The sequence below is a fragment of the Mastigoproctus giganteus genome, chromosome 14 (assembly GCF_048544385.1).
Source record: "Mastigoproctus giganteus isolate SK-2022 chromosome 14, ASM4854438v1, whole genome shotgun sequence".
In the NCBI taxonomy this organism is placed as follows: Eukaryota; Metazoa; Arthropoda; class Arachnida; order Uropygi; family Thelyphonidae; genus Mastigoproctus; species Mastigoproctus giganteus.
The window spans coordinates 69,529,972-69,548,578 of record NC_143588.1 but is presented as its reverse complement, the minus strand read 5'-3'; the positions used below and the strand labels follow the sequence as shown (position 1 = coordinate 69,548,578).

At 34.8% G+C, this 18,607-nt stretch overlaps 1 protein-coding gene across 1 annotated transcript in view; it reads right to left on the bottom strand.

Moving 5' to 3' along the window:
- LOC150075211 (phosphatidylinositol 4-phosphate 5-kinase type-1 alpha-like) overlaps positions 1 to 18,607 on the bottom strand; it is a 271,058-nt gene that overhangs the window by 98,742 nt on the left and 153,709 nt on the right. Inside the window, exon 11 of the mRNA XM_090388401.1 lies at positions 9,364 to 9,439. Coding sequence (XP_090244527.1) covers positions 9,364 to 9,439 — 76 coding nt within the window. The remainder of the gene's footprint in view (positions 1 to 9,363; positions 9,440 to 18,607) is intronic.

Sequence of the window (18,607 nt, the reverse complement as noted above, 5' to 3'; positions counted from 1 at the left end):
TCTACCAATCCCCCAATCCAATCATTAGAGGAGAAGGGAGAATGGGACTCTCAAAGAATCTACGATGGACTTTCCAGACAGCTAGCAGCCCACCCAAATCAAACCAAGCTCTGTCATTAACATTCAATCCCCTGCCATTCTACAAAGATCACTGCACATTCAAAATAGACAGGCCAAACAATCGACATAACGCAGCTTTCTCTTATGACTACAATGGAGATAGCAGATTGTCCAGTTCTCAAAAACATTTGTCAAGTCAAGTACAGAAATCACAATCTTCCTCCTACATTTGTTGCTGCGACTGTTAAGTCATTCTCTGTAGGTAAATACATCTTTGTACAGTTTTTCCAGGACTAAATAGTCATCTCACAAAAAATCCACTGTTGAAGGCTGTAACGTAGAGTTATTACCCCTCACTTTCTTTTTTACTTTATTCTATTTTCTTTACTGTATTTGAATTGGTTACTGTTCTGTATATAGTTTGTGCTATTGTTGAGCCTGTACTTCAAAGAGTGGCAGTTGCCATTTAATAAATTTTTTTACTTCAAATTTCATGCAAACCAGTGTTCTATCTTTCATACTACCTACATCATTTACCTGCACGTATAAGATTGCCCTTTAACTCCTATAGTTGCAGAACTTTAGCCACAGCCAGAGTATGTCATTTGGACTTACTCTGGCTGTGGTTAAAGTTCTAACAGGAAATAAGATGGCATGGAGGAAAATAGTGAATAGAAGGCTAATAGGCAATAAGGAATGATTTATACTCAAAACCTTTTTGTGCTATAGTATACACCCAGTGGTATTATAACAATCACAATTTTATAAAAATAATTTTATCAAATAATTTCCAAAAATTTGATACATACAGGGTGTGATTCACTTGGATATGGATAAAGGAAAACATTTTGAAAGAGCAATTTGTATTTTAGAAGTCCATATCTGGCATACATTGCCTACACAAATGGGAGATTCTGAGTGCATTTGGAATCTTCCACCTTTGTAGGTAAGAGTTGTACTTTATTTCAATCTGCCATTAAAAATACAGATGAATTCTATTTGAAACTCTTCTGTTTACAATCCAATAAAACCAAAATTTACAATATTTGATTCATAATACAAAATTTTTTAGTTTAGTAAAATGTTTGTTGGCCCAGAACCTGATTCACTAAAAGAAATTTTCATTTCTGAATCACTGTTATCTGTCAGTTTTCATTAAGAAAATCAATGTAATATAAAAACAACTACTCCCATTGTTACATTTGTCAATAATAAAATAGCAAAAGCAAATGTTCCAACATTAGTTAAAGATATCCTCACAATGCATTCACACAAAAAGTAAAACACATGATATTATTGAAATTATGAAGTAGAGCCATCTAGTGTACTACAGCCATATTATGATTACAGAAAAAAATTATACTGTTTTATGAGCAACTCACATAATGCTAAGATAGCTTAGTGAATATCTGTCTAAAACAAACTACGATTAAAACAAATAGGTTTTTGAGACATTTCAGTTGCTGGTTATCACTGTCCTGTTTTTCAGCATTCTTTGTTTCTTTAATTCATGTATATGTTACACCCAGATTGTGAAATGGGCAAATTTTTAAGTGAATTGGCCTCTCCTTCTGCCCATTTCATGAACCAGACAAAAACTCACCCGGTTCACAACTGGGTGAGTTTTTGTTGGTTGTGAAAGACTTTCCTTAGTCTTATAACAGGTTGGGATTAATTGTAACCTCAATGGTACATATTTGTGAATACGGTATACAGTTACATCAGCTGTGCCAAGCCGTGGCAAGAGCACAGCTCTGCAAGCATAGCTCCTCCTACCATTGATAGCGATTGGCTGTGTTTATTCCCTTTTTGCTTAGATTAACTTGAAAGTCTATACTGTGTGTTTGAATGTGTTAGGCAACTAATTACTACAAATGAAAGTCTGGTTTAAAAAAAACAAAAACATTAGTGTTTTTTTTTTTTTTTTTTTTTTTTTTTCCTTGCTTGAATAACCCCTCCTCAATAGCTGTATAATAGGAAAATAGCAGAATAGTCAATAAACAACTTTACTATAACCTGTGATAATCATTATAAACATTGCTAATACATCAGTGTCAGTGTCTTTGGAGCTTTCCCTCTAAGAATAGTTATGACCATTCTGTTTTAAGAGTTTAGTGTTTTATTTTATTTAACTTAATATGATAGCATAGCTTATTTTATTATGGTACTCACCTTTTTTATAATCTGCAGTTGATGTTTGAATAGGGTGGATGATAATTTTAATTTAAATTAGGAGTAAGTAAGTTGGGGTTTAAAAACAGAAGTTAAAATATGCACAAGGAAGTAGAAGTGCACATCTTCATCCTTGGTTGTCAGTCTTAAAGTTGAAAATAAATGGTTAATACTGGAGGCCAATAGCCATAACAAGTGGCTTTCGTTATCCATGTCTTCAGTTGGCAATGATGGGTTGAGAGTGAACGCGTGTATTTAAGAAAGCTAAGTTCCCATGATGCTCCTGGTTACACGTGGAAATCTCAGGTGCATGAGATTCCAAGCCGGTGCTATGTTGTAAGGTAGTTTGGTATTTAACACTTGGAGATTGGAATGGTGGTGGAACCATTCTATGACTAGGGCTTCATATTGTAAAATTTTAAAACTGGATTTTAATTTGATAATGGGAATGGCTGAGTTTACTAAGGGGGTGTGATTGTGAGACTGAACATGTGATGTTAGTTCTGTGTTGGTTTGGCCTGTCTTAAAACTATTGTAGTGGTAGTATGCACGTGTGTTTGATGTTTTAATAGAACCATATTCTGAAGTTGTGCTACCAATGTAACATGCATTGCGGTTAGGTTGACATTTTATTAGGTAAATAATATTGTTCATATCGCTGATATGATATTTTTGTGTGACTTTGTATGAATTAAATAATGAGCTAAGTTTATTATAAGTTGAGAATGTGAGGGTGATGTCGGTACCTTTGAATATGCGGCGGAACTGATTGTAAAAATGGGTTGTCTCAACCCATCATTGCCAACTGAAGACGTGGATAACGAAAGCCACTTGTTATGGCTATGGGCCTCCAGTATTAAACCATTTATTTTCAACTTTAATACTGACAACCAAGGACGAAGACGTGCACTTCTACTTCCTTGCGCATATTTTAACTTCTGTTTTTAAACCCCAACTTACTTACTCCTAATTTAAATTACAATTATCATCCACCCTATTCAAACATCAATTGCAGATTATAAAAAAAGGTGAGTACCATAATAAATTAGGCTATGCTATCATATTAAGTCAATTATAAATGGTATTTTAAGTAATCTACAATTATCGAATTGTCATAATACAAAATAACTTTAACTATTTAACGCACCTTTTCTGCACCATTCTTTTAATCTACGTTCCATGATGCCCCTCAACATGTCAAATTCCAAAACACAACTCTCACAAATCTTAGTTAAATATTTTTCCAATAAAACCCACATTTTCTTTTTAAAAAAATGTCTTTTTCATAACATTATCCCGAAATTCGCTCGTATATTTCCTAGTAATACATGTAAAAAATACCCATATATCATCCACCAACCTGCATTAAAATTGTACAAAAAGAATTACAGAAGAGATATAATAAAATATACCACTTATTATCTCAAATACACCGATTAAGATTTTGCCTAAAAAGAAATATGACACCACAATTTTGGGTAGATTTTACGACATATAATGAAATACGTATCATCATCATCATCAGCCATTTTCAATCCACTGCAGGATGAAGGCCTCTCCAGCAACTTTCCAGTTCCTTCTGTTTTGAGCACTGGCCATCCATTTACTACTCGAAAACTCATGAATTTCATCTATCCATTTCCGCCTTTGTCTTCCAGATTTTCTTCTAGCTCCTCTTGGGTACCATTCTGTTATTTTCTTAGTCCATCTGTCATCACGTCTTCGAGCTATGTGTCCCCTGCCCAAGACCATTTTAGTTCTTTAGTTTTGATAAGAATGTCCTTTACTTGAGTTTGCTGCCTAATCCATGTGTTTCTCTTCTTATCTAACAGTCTGATTCCCAATATGATTCGTTCCATTCTTCGCTGTGTAGTTCTCAGCTTCTCTTCCATTCTTTTGGTGAATGCCCAAGTTTCACTTTCATAAGTCATGGTGGGGAGTATACATTGATTCATTATTTTACGTTTCAGACAAACTGGGATATTGCTCTTCAGTATGTGACTATATTTCCTGAATGCTATCCATCCAAAATTTATTCTTCTCTTGACTTCCAGCCATTTATCATTATTACAACTAATAACTTGTCCCAGATAAGTATATGACTCCACCTTTTCAATTACTGCTCCTTCAATCATTATTTCCCTTTCTGTGGCATACTTGTTCATCATTACTTTTGTTTTAGCCATATTCATCTTTAGTCCAAAATCCTTACTAACTGTGCATAACTGATTAAGGTTTTCCTCTAATTCTTTGGGATCGTGGCTTACGACCACAATGTCATCTGCAAATCGTAAATGGTTTAGGTACTCTCCGTTCACATTGACTCCTTTCTGCGACCAGTCTAATCTTCTGAAAGCTTCCTCAAGGGCAGCAGTAAACAGCTTCGGAGATATTGTGTCTCCTTGTCAGACTCCTTTCTCAATTTTAAATTTGCTACTGTCTTTGTCTAGTCTAATAAAGGATGTAGCACTCTCATATATTTTCTTCAAAATCATAATATAGGAGTATCTATGCCTTGTCTTTCCAGTGCCCGAAACATTGCCTTATGCTGTATGGAGTCAAATGCCTTTTCATAATCTACAAATGCCAGGCATAATGGTGTTTTATATTCATTTGCTTTCTCCATTAGCTGTGATATTACGTGAAGGTGATCCATAGTTGAGAATCCTGTCCTAAAGCCAGCTTGCTCTTTCGGTTGATTCTCATCAAGTATTCTTTCTAATCTGTTAGTAATGACCCTTGTGAAAAACTTGTAGATATGGGATAACAAGCTAATTGGTCTATAATTTCCAATTTCTGATTTATCTCCTTTCTTATGCAGCAAAACTATGATTGCATTATTCCACTGCTTAGGCATCACACCTTTTCTAATGCACTTTGTGAAGAGCCTTGCCAGTTTTTGTGTTATGTCTCTTCCTCCCAATTTTAACAACTATATGGTAACTTCATCTTCCCCCAGGGCTTTCTGATTCTTTATTTTCTTAAACGCCTGTTCTACGTCATCAGGAAGAATATCGGGTATGTCGTATGTGTTGTTACTTTGCAATCCATCTTCCCCACTGCTGGGATCATTCCCTCGCTCCTTGTATAATTCTCTATAGTAGTCTTCTGCTATTTGAATTATGCCTTCTCTGCTGTTTATAAGTACACCATCACTATTCTTCAGTTTCAGTATCATTTGTCTTTCTGTATTACTGCTCATGGCTGCTGATTTAAATCCTTTGTTTTCCCTTAATGCTTGTTCTACTTTTCTTGTGTTAAATCTTCTTATGTCCTCTCTGAGTCTCTTTCTAATGGCTTTGCATAACTCAGTATACTCAATTTTCTCCCTGTCAGTGTTTTTCTTGCTCTTCATTTGTCGTCTTTGGTTCATCATGACAAGTGTTTCTTGACTAATTTTTTCTTCTTTGGATTTCTGTTTCCCTATAGGTTTCTTGGGCTTTATCACTTTCAGAAAGTTGTAATATTCCTCGTTGATATCTTGGTCCAAACTCAAACTTGTTCTTAAGTTCCAGTACATACTGCTTTTTCTCCTTCTCTGTTATTTCAAAGACCTTTGTATTATTTACTCGAGTCAGTTTTTTCCTTTCCTTTCCTACATCTATATCAAGTGTACATCTTACCATTCTGTGATCACTTCCAACATTTACCTTATTCAGGACGGTAACATCATTCACAATATATCTTCTGTTAGTGAGGATAAAGTCTATTTCATTAGTTGTTAATCCATTTGGACTCTTCCATGTCCACTTTCTGTTCACCCTTTTCTTGAAAAAAGTGTTCATTACTGACATTCCTTGAGATTCTGCAAATTCCACAGTCTCACGTCTTTCATTTCTTTCACCAATTCCAAAATTTCCTATAGTTCCTCTTTCTGCGCTGTTTTGCCTTTTTCCAACCTTAGCATTGAAGTCCCCCATAATAATAGTGTAGTGGGTTTTCTGCTCATCTAGAAGACTCTCAATTTCAGTGTACATTTCTTCAACCTCTTCATCATCATGGCTCGATGTTGGTGCATAAATCATTATAATCTTTAGCTTGTACCTCTTAGAAATCTTGAGTATTAGTCTTGACACCCTTGGTGATGTACTTTTGAATTCCAAAATGTTGTTTTTAAAATCTTTATGGACCAGAAACCCAACTCCACCTTCACTCCTTTCACTGTTTCCATTGGTGTACAGCAGATTTCCACTTGATAAACTTATAAGTGATTCATTTCTTCTTCTTGTTTCAGCCAAACCGATGATATTCCAATTCACATTTTCTAATTCCTTTTCCAGCTCTAATATCCATATAACAGCTGCTATAAAAGACATTTAACTTAGACATAACAGGAAATGGAGAACCCTCACACACCCCAAAAATCTTCCACAGTAAACATTTCATCATACCCCTTTTCCTCTACCGAACTCGCTAGCCTTGATTACGGTTTTAATTTTGCCATCAAAGATGACCAATATCCATATAAAGAATGTATAACAGAATTACAAACTAATAAATAACCACCTAGATAAATGGAGATTAATACATCAAAGCAATTTAATTCTTAATTCTAGACTTAAATTCCAATCCAACATAAATAAACAACAGTTAAGTAACCTACAAAAAATACGTAATAACCCAAATATTATAGTTCAAAAAGCTGACACCACAGTAATAATTAATAAAAATAAATACATAAAAAAAACGGAATTTATACTCTCTGACTCAGAAACATATAAACTAGACAATACATATAATATTTCTAAACATAAAAACAAACTAGACATCATTCTAAGAAAATTAAGGTCAAACAATGAAATCAACTTACACATCTTAGAACAAATTGGCATCCGGAATAACATTTTACCGCATATGTTTGGAATTACCAAACTTCATAAACCCAACCACCCACTACAACCTATAATATCTTTCAGTAAATCAGCCTTCATTAATTTATCTTCTTTCCTAGTTAAAATCATCTCCCCCCTCACCAGATTCTCGAAATTCAAAGTAAACAATACCTCCCAAACATTTGATAAAATAAAACACATTACAATAACCAACAATGACATAATAGCATCGTTCGATGTAGTCTCATTGTACACTAATGTACATTTACCTTCAACATTACAAACTCTACGTAATTTCTTAACAGATGATAATACCTTACCCAATCGCACTTCCGTTTCAATTAATAGTATTCTAAAACTTACAACCTTTTTATTAGATACTAGATATTTTCAATTTCTCAATCAGATATATACCAGCAAATATACGGATTACCTATGGGACTGGGGATCTCAGCCCCCCTTTCTGAAATTTACCTAGCTTCAATAGAAAACTATGTACTACAACCATACCCCCCAGATATAAAATTATTTATAAGATATGCAGATGACATTCTTTTAATAGGACTAAAATCCACAACAGACGATCTTTTCATTAAATTTAATTCAGTACATAATAGATTAAAATACACCCTACAACTTGAAAAAAAACGGACAAATTAATTTTCTGAACCTCACCATATATAGGAATGACACCAAACTAGGAACAAGAATTTTTAGAAAAAATACCCATACTGGCAAGTACCTACATTTTGATTCGCACCACCCCTTTAATATAAAAAAAGCCGTTCTCTATAATCAGATTTACAATGCTATAAAATATAGTTCTACACAAAATGATCTCAATCATGAACTTCAATATCTTACAACAAAATTCATATCTAGAAGGTACCCTACTCAATTAATTCAACAAACCATTTTCACTGTCCAAAATAATATTAACAATCCACCCAAACACACCTCTAATAATAACCTACGTATTATCCTACCTTGCCATAGTAATTTTTACAATCAGTTCCGCCGCATATTCAAAGGTACCGACATCACCCTCACATTCTCAACTTATAATAAACTTAGCTCATTATTTAATTCATACAAAGACACACAAAAATATCATATCAGCGATATGAACAATGTTATTTACCTAATAAAATGTCAACCTAACTGCAATGCATGTTACATTGGTAGCACAACTTCAAAATATGGTTCTATTAAAACATCAAACACACGCACGTACTACCACTACAATAGTTTTAAGACAGGCCAAACCAACACAGAACTAGCATCACATGTTCAATCTCACAATCACACCCCCTTAGTAGACTCAGCCATTCCCATTATCAAATTAAAATCCAGTTTTAAAATTTTCCAATATGAAGCCCTAGTCATAGAATGGTTCCATCGCCATTCCAATCTCCAAGTATTAAATACCAAACTACCTTACAACATAACACAGGCTTGGAATCTCATGCACCTGAGATTTCCGCATGTAACCAGGAGCATCATGGGAACTTAGCTTTCTTAAATACACGCGTTCACTCTCAACCCATCATTGCCAACTGAAGACATGGATAACGAAAGCCACTTGTTATGGCTATGGGCCTCCAGTATTAACCATTCATTTTCAACTTTAATACTGACAACCAAGGACGAAGACGTGCACTTCTACTTCCTTGCGCATATTTTAACTTCTGTTTTTAAACCCCAACTTATTTACTCCTAATTTAAATTACAATTATCATCCACCCTATTCAAACATCAATTGCAGATTATAAAAAAAGGTGAGTACCATAATAAATTAAGCTATGCTATCATATTAAGTCAATTATAAATGGTATTTTAAGTAATCTACAATTATCAAATTGTTTTATTTTATTTAATATTTTATAACTAAAAAACTTTTGTGGTAGTTCAGGCACTAAACAGTTTGTATACTCAAGACATGTTTATTCATATATTATTTGATATTAAATGGCCATGACACAATAAAAATTTTGCCTGGTTCATGAAATGGGCAAGAGGAGAGGCCAATTCACAGAATGGACAAAAATTTGCCCATTTCATGAACTGGTTAGTTTCACAATCCAGGCATAACATATACATTAGAGTACACAGAGTATAAAAACAAAGTAGAGCATAGTGTTATTTTTTATGTAATATGGTACACTTAAGCAATAATTACTGATATGCTACTCATTCCAAAATCCCAATCCGAGATCTGTCTGTATATAATGTGCATTCTAATCAGCATAAAATCATAACAATTCTGAGATCCTAAGCTATAAAATGGTATGTGTATTACCTAATACAGACTCATTTCCATCATGTGGTAAATTTGAAACTCCAGAATTTACATCTTCTCTTTTTAACACTTTTTCCTGGAAAGCAAACATCACAATAATTAGGAAAAAAAAAACAAACAAACCATGAAACAGTGTTTAAGATTATTAAAAAAAAGTATTACAAAAGCAAGAGTGCAGGTTTTCCTAAACAAAACTACAACTTTGGTTAGGTTTTTCTAAACAAAATCTGTAGGAAAGCTAATATTAACATGTGAAATAAAGCAACAATGCAGTGAATAAAAAAAACAAAAAAAATATATGTCATACAAATATAATATAAAAATATAATAAGTAAAATTTAAGATATGATACTAAAACACTGGTAAGCAGGTCATGGAAAAAGTAGCGGCAACACAGTAGTTTAAGTATATGGATGATTACATGTTCCCATCATACTCCAGGTTGAGTGGCTGTTATTCATAAGACTACAAACTAGAATTGATGTTTGATAAAGATGATATGTAGTATTTTGCTGAAATCATCAAGTACAGTGCTTTTATGTTTTTATAAATTACAGCATTAATTTCTTTTGTAGCCCTTTTATTTTAATCATATCAAGTGATTTATTTTGTTCATATATCTTACCTACTTTCAGATTAAAGTAAAATTATCTATCTTCATTTTATTATTTGGTTAGAGTAATAAAGAAGGTTCGTAATGTATGGTATATCCAGCCTTAAGGGGCTTTTCCAATATTTGCAAGAACTTGTCTTAAGAAATACAATGAATGCTAGAGTGTTTACAAAATTTGCTAATCCAGAAATTTCCTAATGATAATGGCAATGTTGAAGTATACATTATCTTGTTGTTGTTGTTGTTGTTATTTGGTTTTTAGGAGCATTAGCAACTAAGGTCATATTGCTCCATACATACATTATCTTGCAACACAATTTGGCAGAAACACAAATTGGCCTGGATTAGTACTTGTGGAAGAGGAGGAGGTGTGGAGCAGTATCTCCTCCTCTGTCATCATCTTTGTTTGCATTGTCTATCTGACTGTCTGTGTTGTGAGATGATTTCTGCCTTTAAAATTACTTCTATTCTTAAAATCCTTTATTAAATTCAATTATGCAAATGTAAAAAAGGCCAAGTAAATGTGATGATAATGTTAGAAGTTGTGTAAAGAAACCATGCAATGTAGTGAGCTTGGAAATGAAATTAAAACTTGTTCAGAGGACAAAGGTAGGTAGTGTTATTACAGCACAGTTATGAAGAGCCAAGAGAAACTTAAAAAGGCAGGCCATTAGTCATTATGATACCCATCAACAGCCCATGCTGTTGGGGGGGGGGGGCAAAAATAGTTCAGATATCTGGAGGAGTGGTCCACATACAACCCCCCCCCTCCAGACCCTCAGAACCAGCCTGCAAATCAACCCTGATGTTCAGAGTATGAGAGCAAAGGTCACCCCAGACTTCCACTATACAAGAACCTCAAAATCCAGGGTAGAAAACTTGGCACCATTCCTTTGGCTAGTGATCTTAATTGCTCACCTGTAAATTAACTGCTGGCAGCTACCCCTTACCATTGGTAAGAGGAGTCTGTCAGCTGCTAAGAATGTAATCTTTATATATTTGGTTTCACTTAATTTAATATCTGTTTTCTATTGTAACAGTAATTCAAACTTAATACTTTAGACTTATGATTCACAATTAATTAACTTATATGTAATTGTGATATTAATTGTAATATTGGTAATTGTTATTGCAATATTGTAAAATATTCAAATTTGTAACCCTTTATATTTTTCTGCCCCCCATGGTCTGATGATGGTATCAGTAAAAGACCTGAAATGTCACCTTAAATGTATAGTGGTTTGGGTAGTGATTAGCTTAATAAACTATATTATTAATTTATAATATAAACTATATTATTAATTTTATGTGGTATATGAGTGGTATTAATTATAGTAATAATCTTAAGAAATAAAATTATTTATTCCTTTCGTCTCCCTTAATGCATCTGTCAAACTGCGAAGAAGCAATATATTTTTATCACTGTGCAAAGTGTGATTAACCGGCTTCTTTGATTTAAAGGTAAGGTCTTTACTTTTCTATGTCATAATTGTGAAAAATCTTAAATAATTTTAACCATGTTCCAGAGACTATTTTAGATTACTTCATTTTACTTACATATAGTACTTAAATTATGTAATATAAGTTAGCACTTAATTAAAAATTAAGTGCTAAATTATATTACATTTTAGTTTGTTTGTTTGTTTATTGAAGAACCTTCATTTAAATCAAATTTATTAACTTTTATTTTTTTACTGTACTGAATTTTTCCGTGGATTTATTTTATAAATTTGAAATTGTCATACATTAATTAATTAATTTCAATATTGCGTAATTTTGTCAAAATGTGTTTTACAATATCTCTGTTTTTGTTAGCTGGTCTAAACTTTTCAAAAGTACCTATCCTGAAATAATGGGTGAAAGTGTGAAAAGAACTGAGTGGCTGGGAGAACATCGAAAAGAAAAAATTCAAAAATGAACAGAAAGAAAAACAGTCGAAAGCTATGGATTGCTTTATATTGAGGAAAATTTCGACACCAAATAAAACTTCTTGTAAAACTGATGTTCCCCCTTCATCTTCAACTTTTCCGTTGCATACTTGAGAAAATAGAGAAAGCAAATCTACAATATGTTGTGTGCAAGATATAGAAAAAGATGTATCTGTAATTACTAATAGTGTTATTACTCAAATTTCTGATGATCCATTTTTCTAGCCAAATGTTTTAAATGATATTAGAAAACTCATTGTATGTAAAAAAAAAAAAAGGACCTGTGAACGTGTCTGATTTCAGATTTTAAGTTCCCCCAAAGTGACGGTCGGAGGTTTTCAATAAATTTTTATAACAGTCTTAAGTAATAATGAAGTGACTGAAAGATCTTGGCTTGTTTACTCCATAACAAATGATGCAGTCTATTGTTTTTGTTGTTTGGTTTGGGTTTTTAATGGCGCAAGGGTGACCCCAAGGCCATGTTTTTGTTGTAAATTATTTTCCTCTGACAAGTGCACTTTAGGTTGCACATTAGAAATGCATGAAAAAAATAAAGAACATAGCAGATCTTTTAAAATTTGGAAAGAGTTAGTGTTGCATCATAGAACAGAAAAAATTATAGATTAATCAATCAGGAAAAAAGGCATCGGTGTGGTGTTTTAGAGATTAATTAGTGTTGTGCAATTTTTAGCAGGTGTGATAAAAACTAATTAGTGTTGTGCAATTTTTAGCAGGTGTTTTAGAATTGGATAAATTATTCCATCATGATAATGGGAACTTTTTTAAAATTAGCAGAAACTATACGAGTATTTTGATAGCGTGATGTCAGATTTTTTACTAAAAATAAAAAACAATACCACATGTACTCATTATCTTAGTAAAGACATATAAAATGAACTAATTAATTTATTGGCTAAATCGGTGCAGACTAAAATCTGAAAAATGGTATTAGAAGCTAAATATTACTCAATTATTAGATTGCACACCTGATAAAAGTCATACTGAACATATGACTATTATTATTAGATTTGTTATTTTAAACAAAGAAAGCAATAAATTTGAAATTAGGAAGCATTTTTTGGATTTTATACCGGTATCTGATACCACTGGTTTGGGACTAGTGGGAGTGATCTTAAAACAATTAGAAAGTTTTGGTTTACTTTTGGGTGATCGATGCAGGCAAGGACATGATAACAGGGCAAACATGAAAGGTAAAAATTTAGGTGTACAGCGGCAAATATTAACTTTAAATCCACATGCATTTTTCATTCCTTGCGTAAATCATTCATTAAATTTAGTGATTAATGATTCTGTATCAGCCTCAATAGAAGGAATAGCTTTATTTAATACCATCCAAGAGCTTTATGTATATTTTTCCGGTTCTAATTCTAGATGGGCTACATTACTAAAACATGTTCCATCAGTAAATTTAAAACCTCTGTCTGAAACATGTTGGTCAAGTTGCATAGATGCTCTTGAACCACTGCAATATCATTTAGATGGTATATATGATGCACTGTTGGAGCTGTCAGAGTCACTAGCAAGAAAAATAATAACTTTTTGCCGACCGGGCTAGTCAGGTGGGTAAAGTGCCTGCCTGGCAACCCAAAGGTTGCAGGTTCGAATCCCGCCTCGGGCTTGGATCAAAGTACTGCAAAAACCTTGGGAGGTGCATTATGGCCACAGAAGCCAATGCACCAACAACTACCAAAAAAATATATATATATAATAAAATAAAATAACTTTTGAATTTATACGTTCAGTTGTAATATGGTATGGTATCCTAAAAAGCTTAATGTGGTTTGCAAGATTTTGCAGAACCCATGTTTAAATCTTATAGAATGTTTAAGACTCCTTAAAGAGGCTGAAGATTTTTTAGTAGAAAAATGTTCTGATGCAGGGTTTGAAGAACTGATACAAATTTTAAGCAAACTTGCAAATGCTTTAGATGTAGAAGCTACTTTTAAAGATATTGTACCTCTAAGAGCTCGAAAAAAAAAAAAAGAAAAAGAAAAATTTCGATTATGAATCATGCAATGAATGCAATCAGGACCCCACACTCAAATTTAAGATTGAATTTTACTTCACTGTTCTAGATAAAGCAATAGCTTCTATTGAAGAACGATTCAAGTTATTGGAAGATCATTGTAGCAAATTTTGCTTTTTATATAATTTTAAAGTGTTAGGAGAAATGTCAAAAGATGATTTAAGCAAACATTGCATAGATTTACAATCACAGATGGTGAGCATAAAGATATTAATGGAACAGAGCTTTTCAAATAATTACTAGATCTATCCCTTGCCACTGATATTCATTACCCTTTAGACATTCTCAAATATTTTCATAATAATGAATTGCTGTCTTTGTTTCCAAATGTAATAATTGCATTAAAAATTTTACTTACTTTACTTACTTGTATCTGTGGCTTCGGGAGAATGTAGCTTCTCAAAATTAAAGATAATTAAAAACTACATGAGAACGACAATGACACAAGATCGTTTAGTAGTGCTAGCGGTAATTTCTATAGAAAAAAGAGATATCGGAAAGCATCGATTATTCTGAACTTTTAAATGAATTTGCGGATGTAAAAGCCAGAAAGATTGAGTTTATGCAAAATTTGTAGATTGAGTTTATGTAAATTCTGTTTATTTGTAATCCTTTATATTTTTCTGTTTTGAAAATACATTTGTTAAGTATCTTTGTGTTTATTGTTTATTATTTTTAAATTGCATCTTTTGTGATAATTAGGAATACTGTTTTAATTAATTTAATAAATTTAGATACCTAGGTATTATAACATCTTTCATTTATTATAATTATCTTCTCCTATAAATAGTCTTTTTACTCACCCCTCTTGTAAGCTGCACCCATTATCAACCCAATGCAGGATGGAAGCCTCCTCAACAATTCATGTTGAGAGAAATGGACCATAATCTGCTACGATGATCCAATGGTGTTTTGCAGATCGACTGTAGTAGTAGTAGTAGTAGTGGCACATGATGCAAGAAAGCAAGTGTAGGAGCTTATGCAGCATCAGACAAAAAAAAAAAAAAAAATCACACCATTCCCTCCAAATGCCTGTCCAGTTCCTCCTTAAATTTAATTAACCTATCAACTTCTACAACGACAGATGGAAGTTTGTTCCAGCAATTAACCACCCGCTGGCTAAAGGCAAATTTCCGCACATCTATTCTACATCTGTCCTTTCTTAATTTGAACTTATGTCCCCGTAGGTTGGTAATCTGAACAAGTGGAAGGATCCCATCAGAATTCAGCGTGCTCAACCCATTCAAGGCCTTATAGACCACAATCAGATCACCGCGCAGGTGCCTAGTCTCCAGCCACTGCAATTTGCAGAACTTAAGCCTCTCTTGGTAAGAGAATCCCTTCATTCCCCTCACCAATCGTGTTGCTCTTCTCTGTACACGCTCAAGCAAATCTACATCCTTCCTAAAATGAGGCCTCCAGACCTGTACGCAGTACTCAAGGCGTGGCCTGACCATTGCCTTATACAGAGGGACAATCACCTCCTTTTCCCTGCTAGCAAAATTCCTATATATCATTGACAAAACCCCATGACCCGCCCTAGCAGCCTGTCTGCACTGCTCAGAAAACTTCATATCTGACTGCACAATTACTCCCAGGTCTTTTTCATTTTCTACCACCTTAAGTGTAGTACCACACAGTTGGTACATTTCTCTGGGGTTACTTCTACCCATATGCAGTACTTTGCATTTGTCAAGGTTGAACTTCAGTTGCCACTTCTTAGCCCATCTGCCCAAATTATCTAGATCCTGTTGCAGTAGCACACTGCCATTACTGTCATTAACAACCCTGCCAACCTTTGTGTCATCTGCAAACTTCGACATTAAGCCTGATATACCTTCATCAATATCATTGATAAATACACAAAACAACAGTGGACCCAACACCGAACCCTGTGGGACTCCACTAATAACATTAGTCCACGAAGAGCAGCACCCATTGATTACCACCCTCTGTCTTCTCCCACTTAACCATCCTTTTATCCATTGTAGCAACTTACCCTTAATACCATTCTGCTCCAATTTGTACAGTAGTCTTCCATGCGCAACAGTGTCAAAAGCTTTCCTGAAATCCAAGTATATGATATCAAAATTATTTTTTGCATCCAGTTCCTTTGTGACCACATCATAATAACCAATCAAATTTGTCAGACAAGACTTTCCCTTAACAAACCCATGCTGTGTTTGAATTATTGCTGCAGTCTTGTCTAGATGATCCTGCAATGCATCTTTAACCAGCGACTCCATTATTTTACCCGGAACAGAAGTTAAACTAACTGGTCTGTAATTACTCGTGTCACCCTTCGATCCACCTTTGTGAATTGGGGACACATTTGCACATCTCCAGTCCGTGGGAACCTCCCCTGAGTCCAAGGATGCTCTCATAATTATGGCTAAGGGTTTGCTTAGTTGCTTTGCCGCCTCCTTTAAAATAACTGGATAGATCCCATCCACCCCAGGTGCCTTTCTTATGTTTAACTTCAACAATTTCTCCTCCACTTTGCTCTCAGTTATTACAAAATCATTAAGCACACTGCTACAATTTGATAACCTTCTTCCATTTTCAAATTGTAATAATTCCTCACGTGTGAATGTAGATGCAAAATACTGTGTTTAGCAGTCAGGGGCTTGAACCCTGGTCTACTCAAAGAGCGTGTAACAAGACCCTCTTGTTAACATTTTACAACTCAAAATTTTGGAAATATGTCTAAATTGAAAAAAATGTACTTACTGTAAAAAAACGAAGGCCCACAAGGGATACAAACCAACTCTATCTGATTTTCACTTATATTGCCTGTACGCTCGAGACTTCTCAAGATGGTTACTTTAACTCTGACCATGACCCAATCCTAATACAACTAGAACCACCAACCCCAAGTTACAACTCAAAGGGACAGGTGATATGAAGAACAATCTATAGTCCAAAATATCTGGATGTTTCCAGATGCATTACAGCAGCATCTCTCATCCCACGGTATGTCCTTGAATCCTGCGATACCCTACTAGCAGTCGACCTGTTAACTCTCAATGGATTATTACGGTAGATCGATACACTGCCTCAAAGAAATCACTCCCCACTCTAAAACATGGTGGTCCCCACATCTAAACTCCAGCTTTCAACTAAAGCAGCAATTACATAAGCAATGGAAGCAGTCTGGTGAAATGAATGACAGAATAGCCTTTTCAAAAGCTAGAGCAATTTTCAACTGCCAAAAATCCCAGGCCATCAAGAGCTATTTTGATCATTTGCTAGCAATAGCTAAGATACCATACACTGAACAAACCATCAGTTTCCCAGAGCAACTCAACCCCCAGAGGTGGATTGACTTCGTAACCAGATTTGAAGACGTTGCGAGATCCAGCAGTAACCTCGACCACATTTTCAATCATGACAAATAGAATTCTCTGACAACTATCATTATATCAAAGAACCAAATCTTGACAGCCTTGAATTCAACCCCCGTCCTCTACAGCTGTGGGTGCTGATGGAATACTGCAGTTCATGTTGAGATGGTTGGCACCATATATCATCCAGCCCCTTGTTAGTATCTTCAATGCAGTGCTGACCAGCCGCATCTTCCCCCATCAATGGAATGTATATCTGGTAAAGCCACACCCAAAAATAAGAATGCTGTCATTGGAAAAGCACTTCAGACCCAACTCCAATTCCTCATGTCTCCTGAAACTACTAGAAAGAGCCCTCCTTTCAACTCTAATAACTCACATACTTCCAGATGCCCCACCACAAATTCATTCTTCATTACCAAATAGGTCCACCATTACCAATCCCCTTGCCACCACCCACAGCATCCTTACAGCATTTGAGAAAAAAGAACTCCTCATAACATACCTTGACATCGAAACAGCTTTTGATGCCGTTCAGGTACCTGCCCTCCTACAACTGCTTGAAGACCACTACTCTATAGGCGATAGGGGATGCATTGCACTTCCTCCCATCACTCCTCAACAGTACTATCATACTCCATCATTCAAAAAAAACCTACATCCAAAAAACCTACAAAAAAACCCCTAGGAGTACCATAAGGGGGAGTCCTCTCTGGTCTCTTCTTTACTGCCATCATCTCCCCTTTCATAAGCCAGAGACCAGATGTATTGTTTTACATGGATGATTTAAAAATATTGACCACCATCCAAGCAAACACAGACCCCCTCTAGGATCACAGAGGAAATTAAGTGTCTTCCTCGCACTAGAGGGCTACCTTAAGCAATTTGGCCTTAACATTAACCCAGCGAAGTCTAAGTGCATGCTCTACTCCCTCAAGAAAGAAACAACAATCATCTCGCCCAACAACAGTGGAGTCTCCGCCCTGACTGTTCCATATCATCAGGATTTGGGGGTTGTCTTTGACACAAAACTCAGATTCAACAAACACATTGACAAACTCATCAGTCGTGCGACGCACCTGAAATAGAGAGCGAAACAACACCTGCATTATGTCTCAGACAGGGTTAAACCAACAACAAAATATATATGTCAGGACATTATATACTCCCCACTATTTTATGCAGTTGAAATCTGGGCATCAGCAGCATCTATGATCAGAAAACCCATCTGGGCAGTGGAATATTGGCTCCTGAAATGGGTAACCTATAAGCACAGGTTACCACCCCATGTTCATACAACCGAAATGACCCA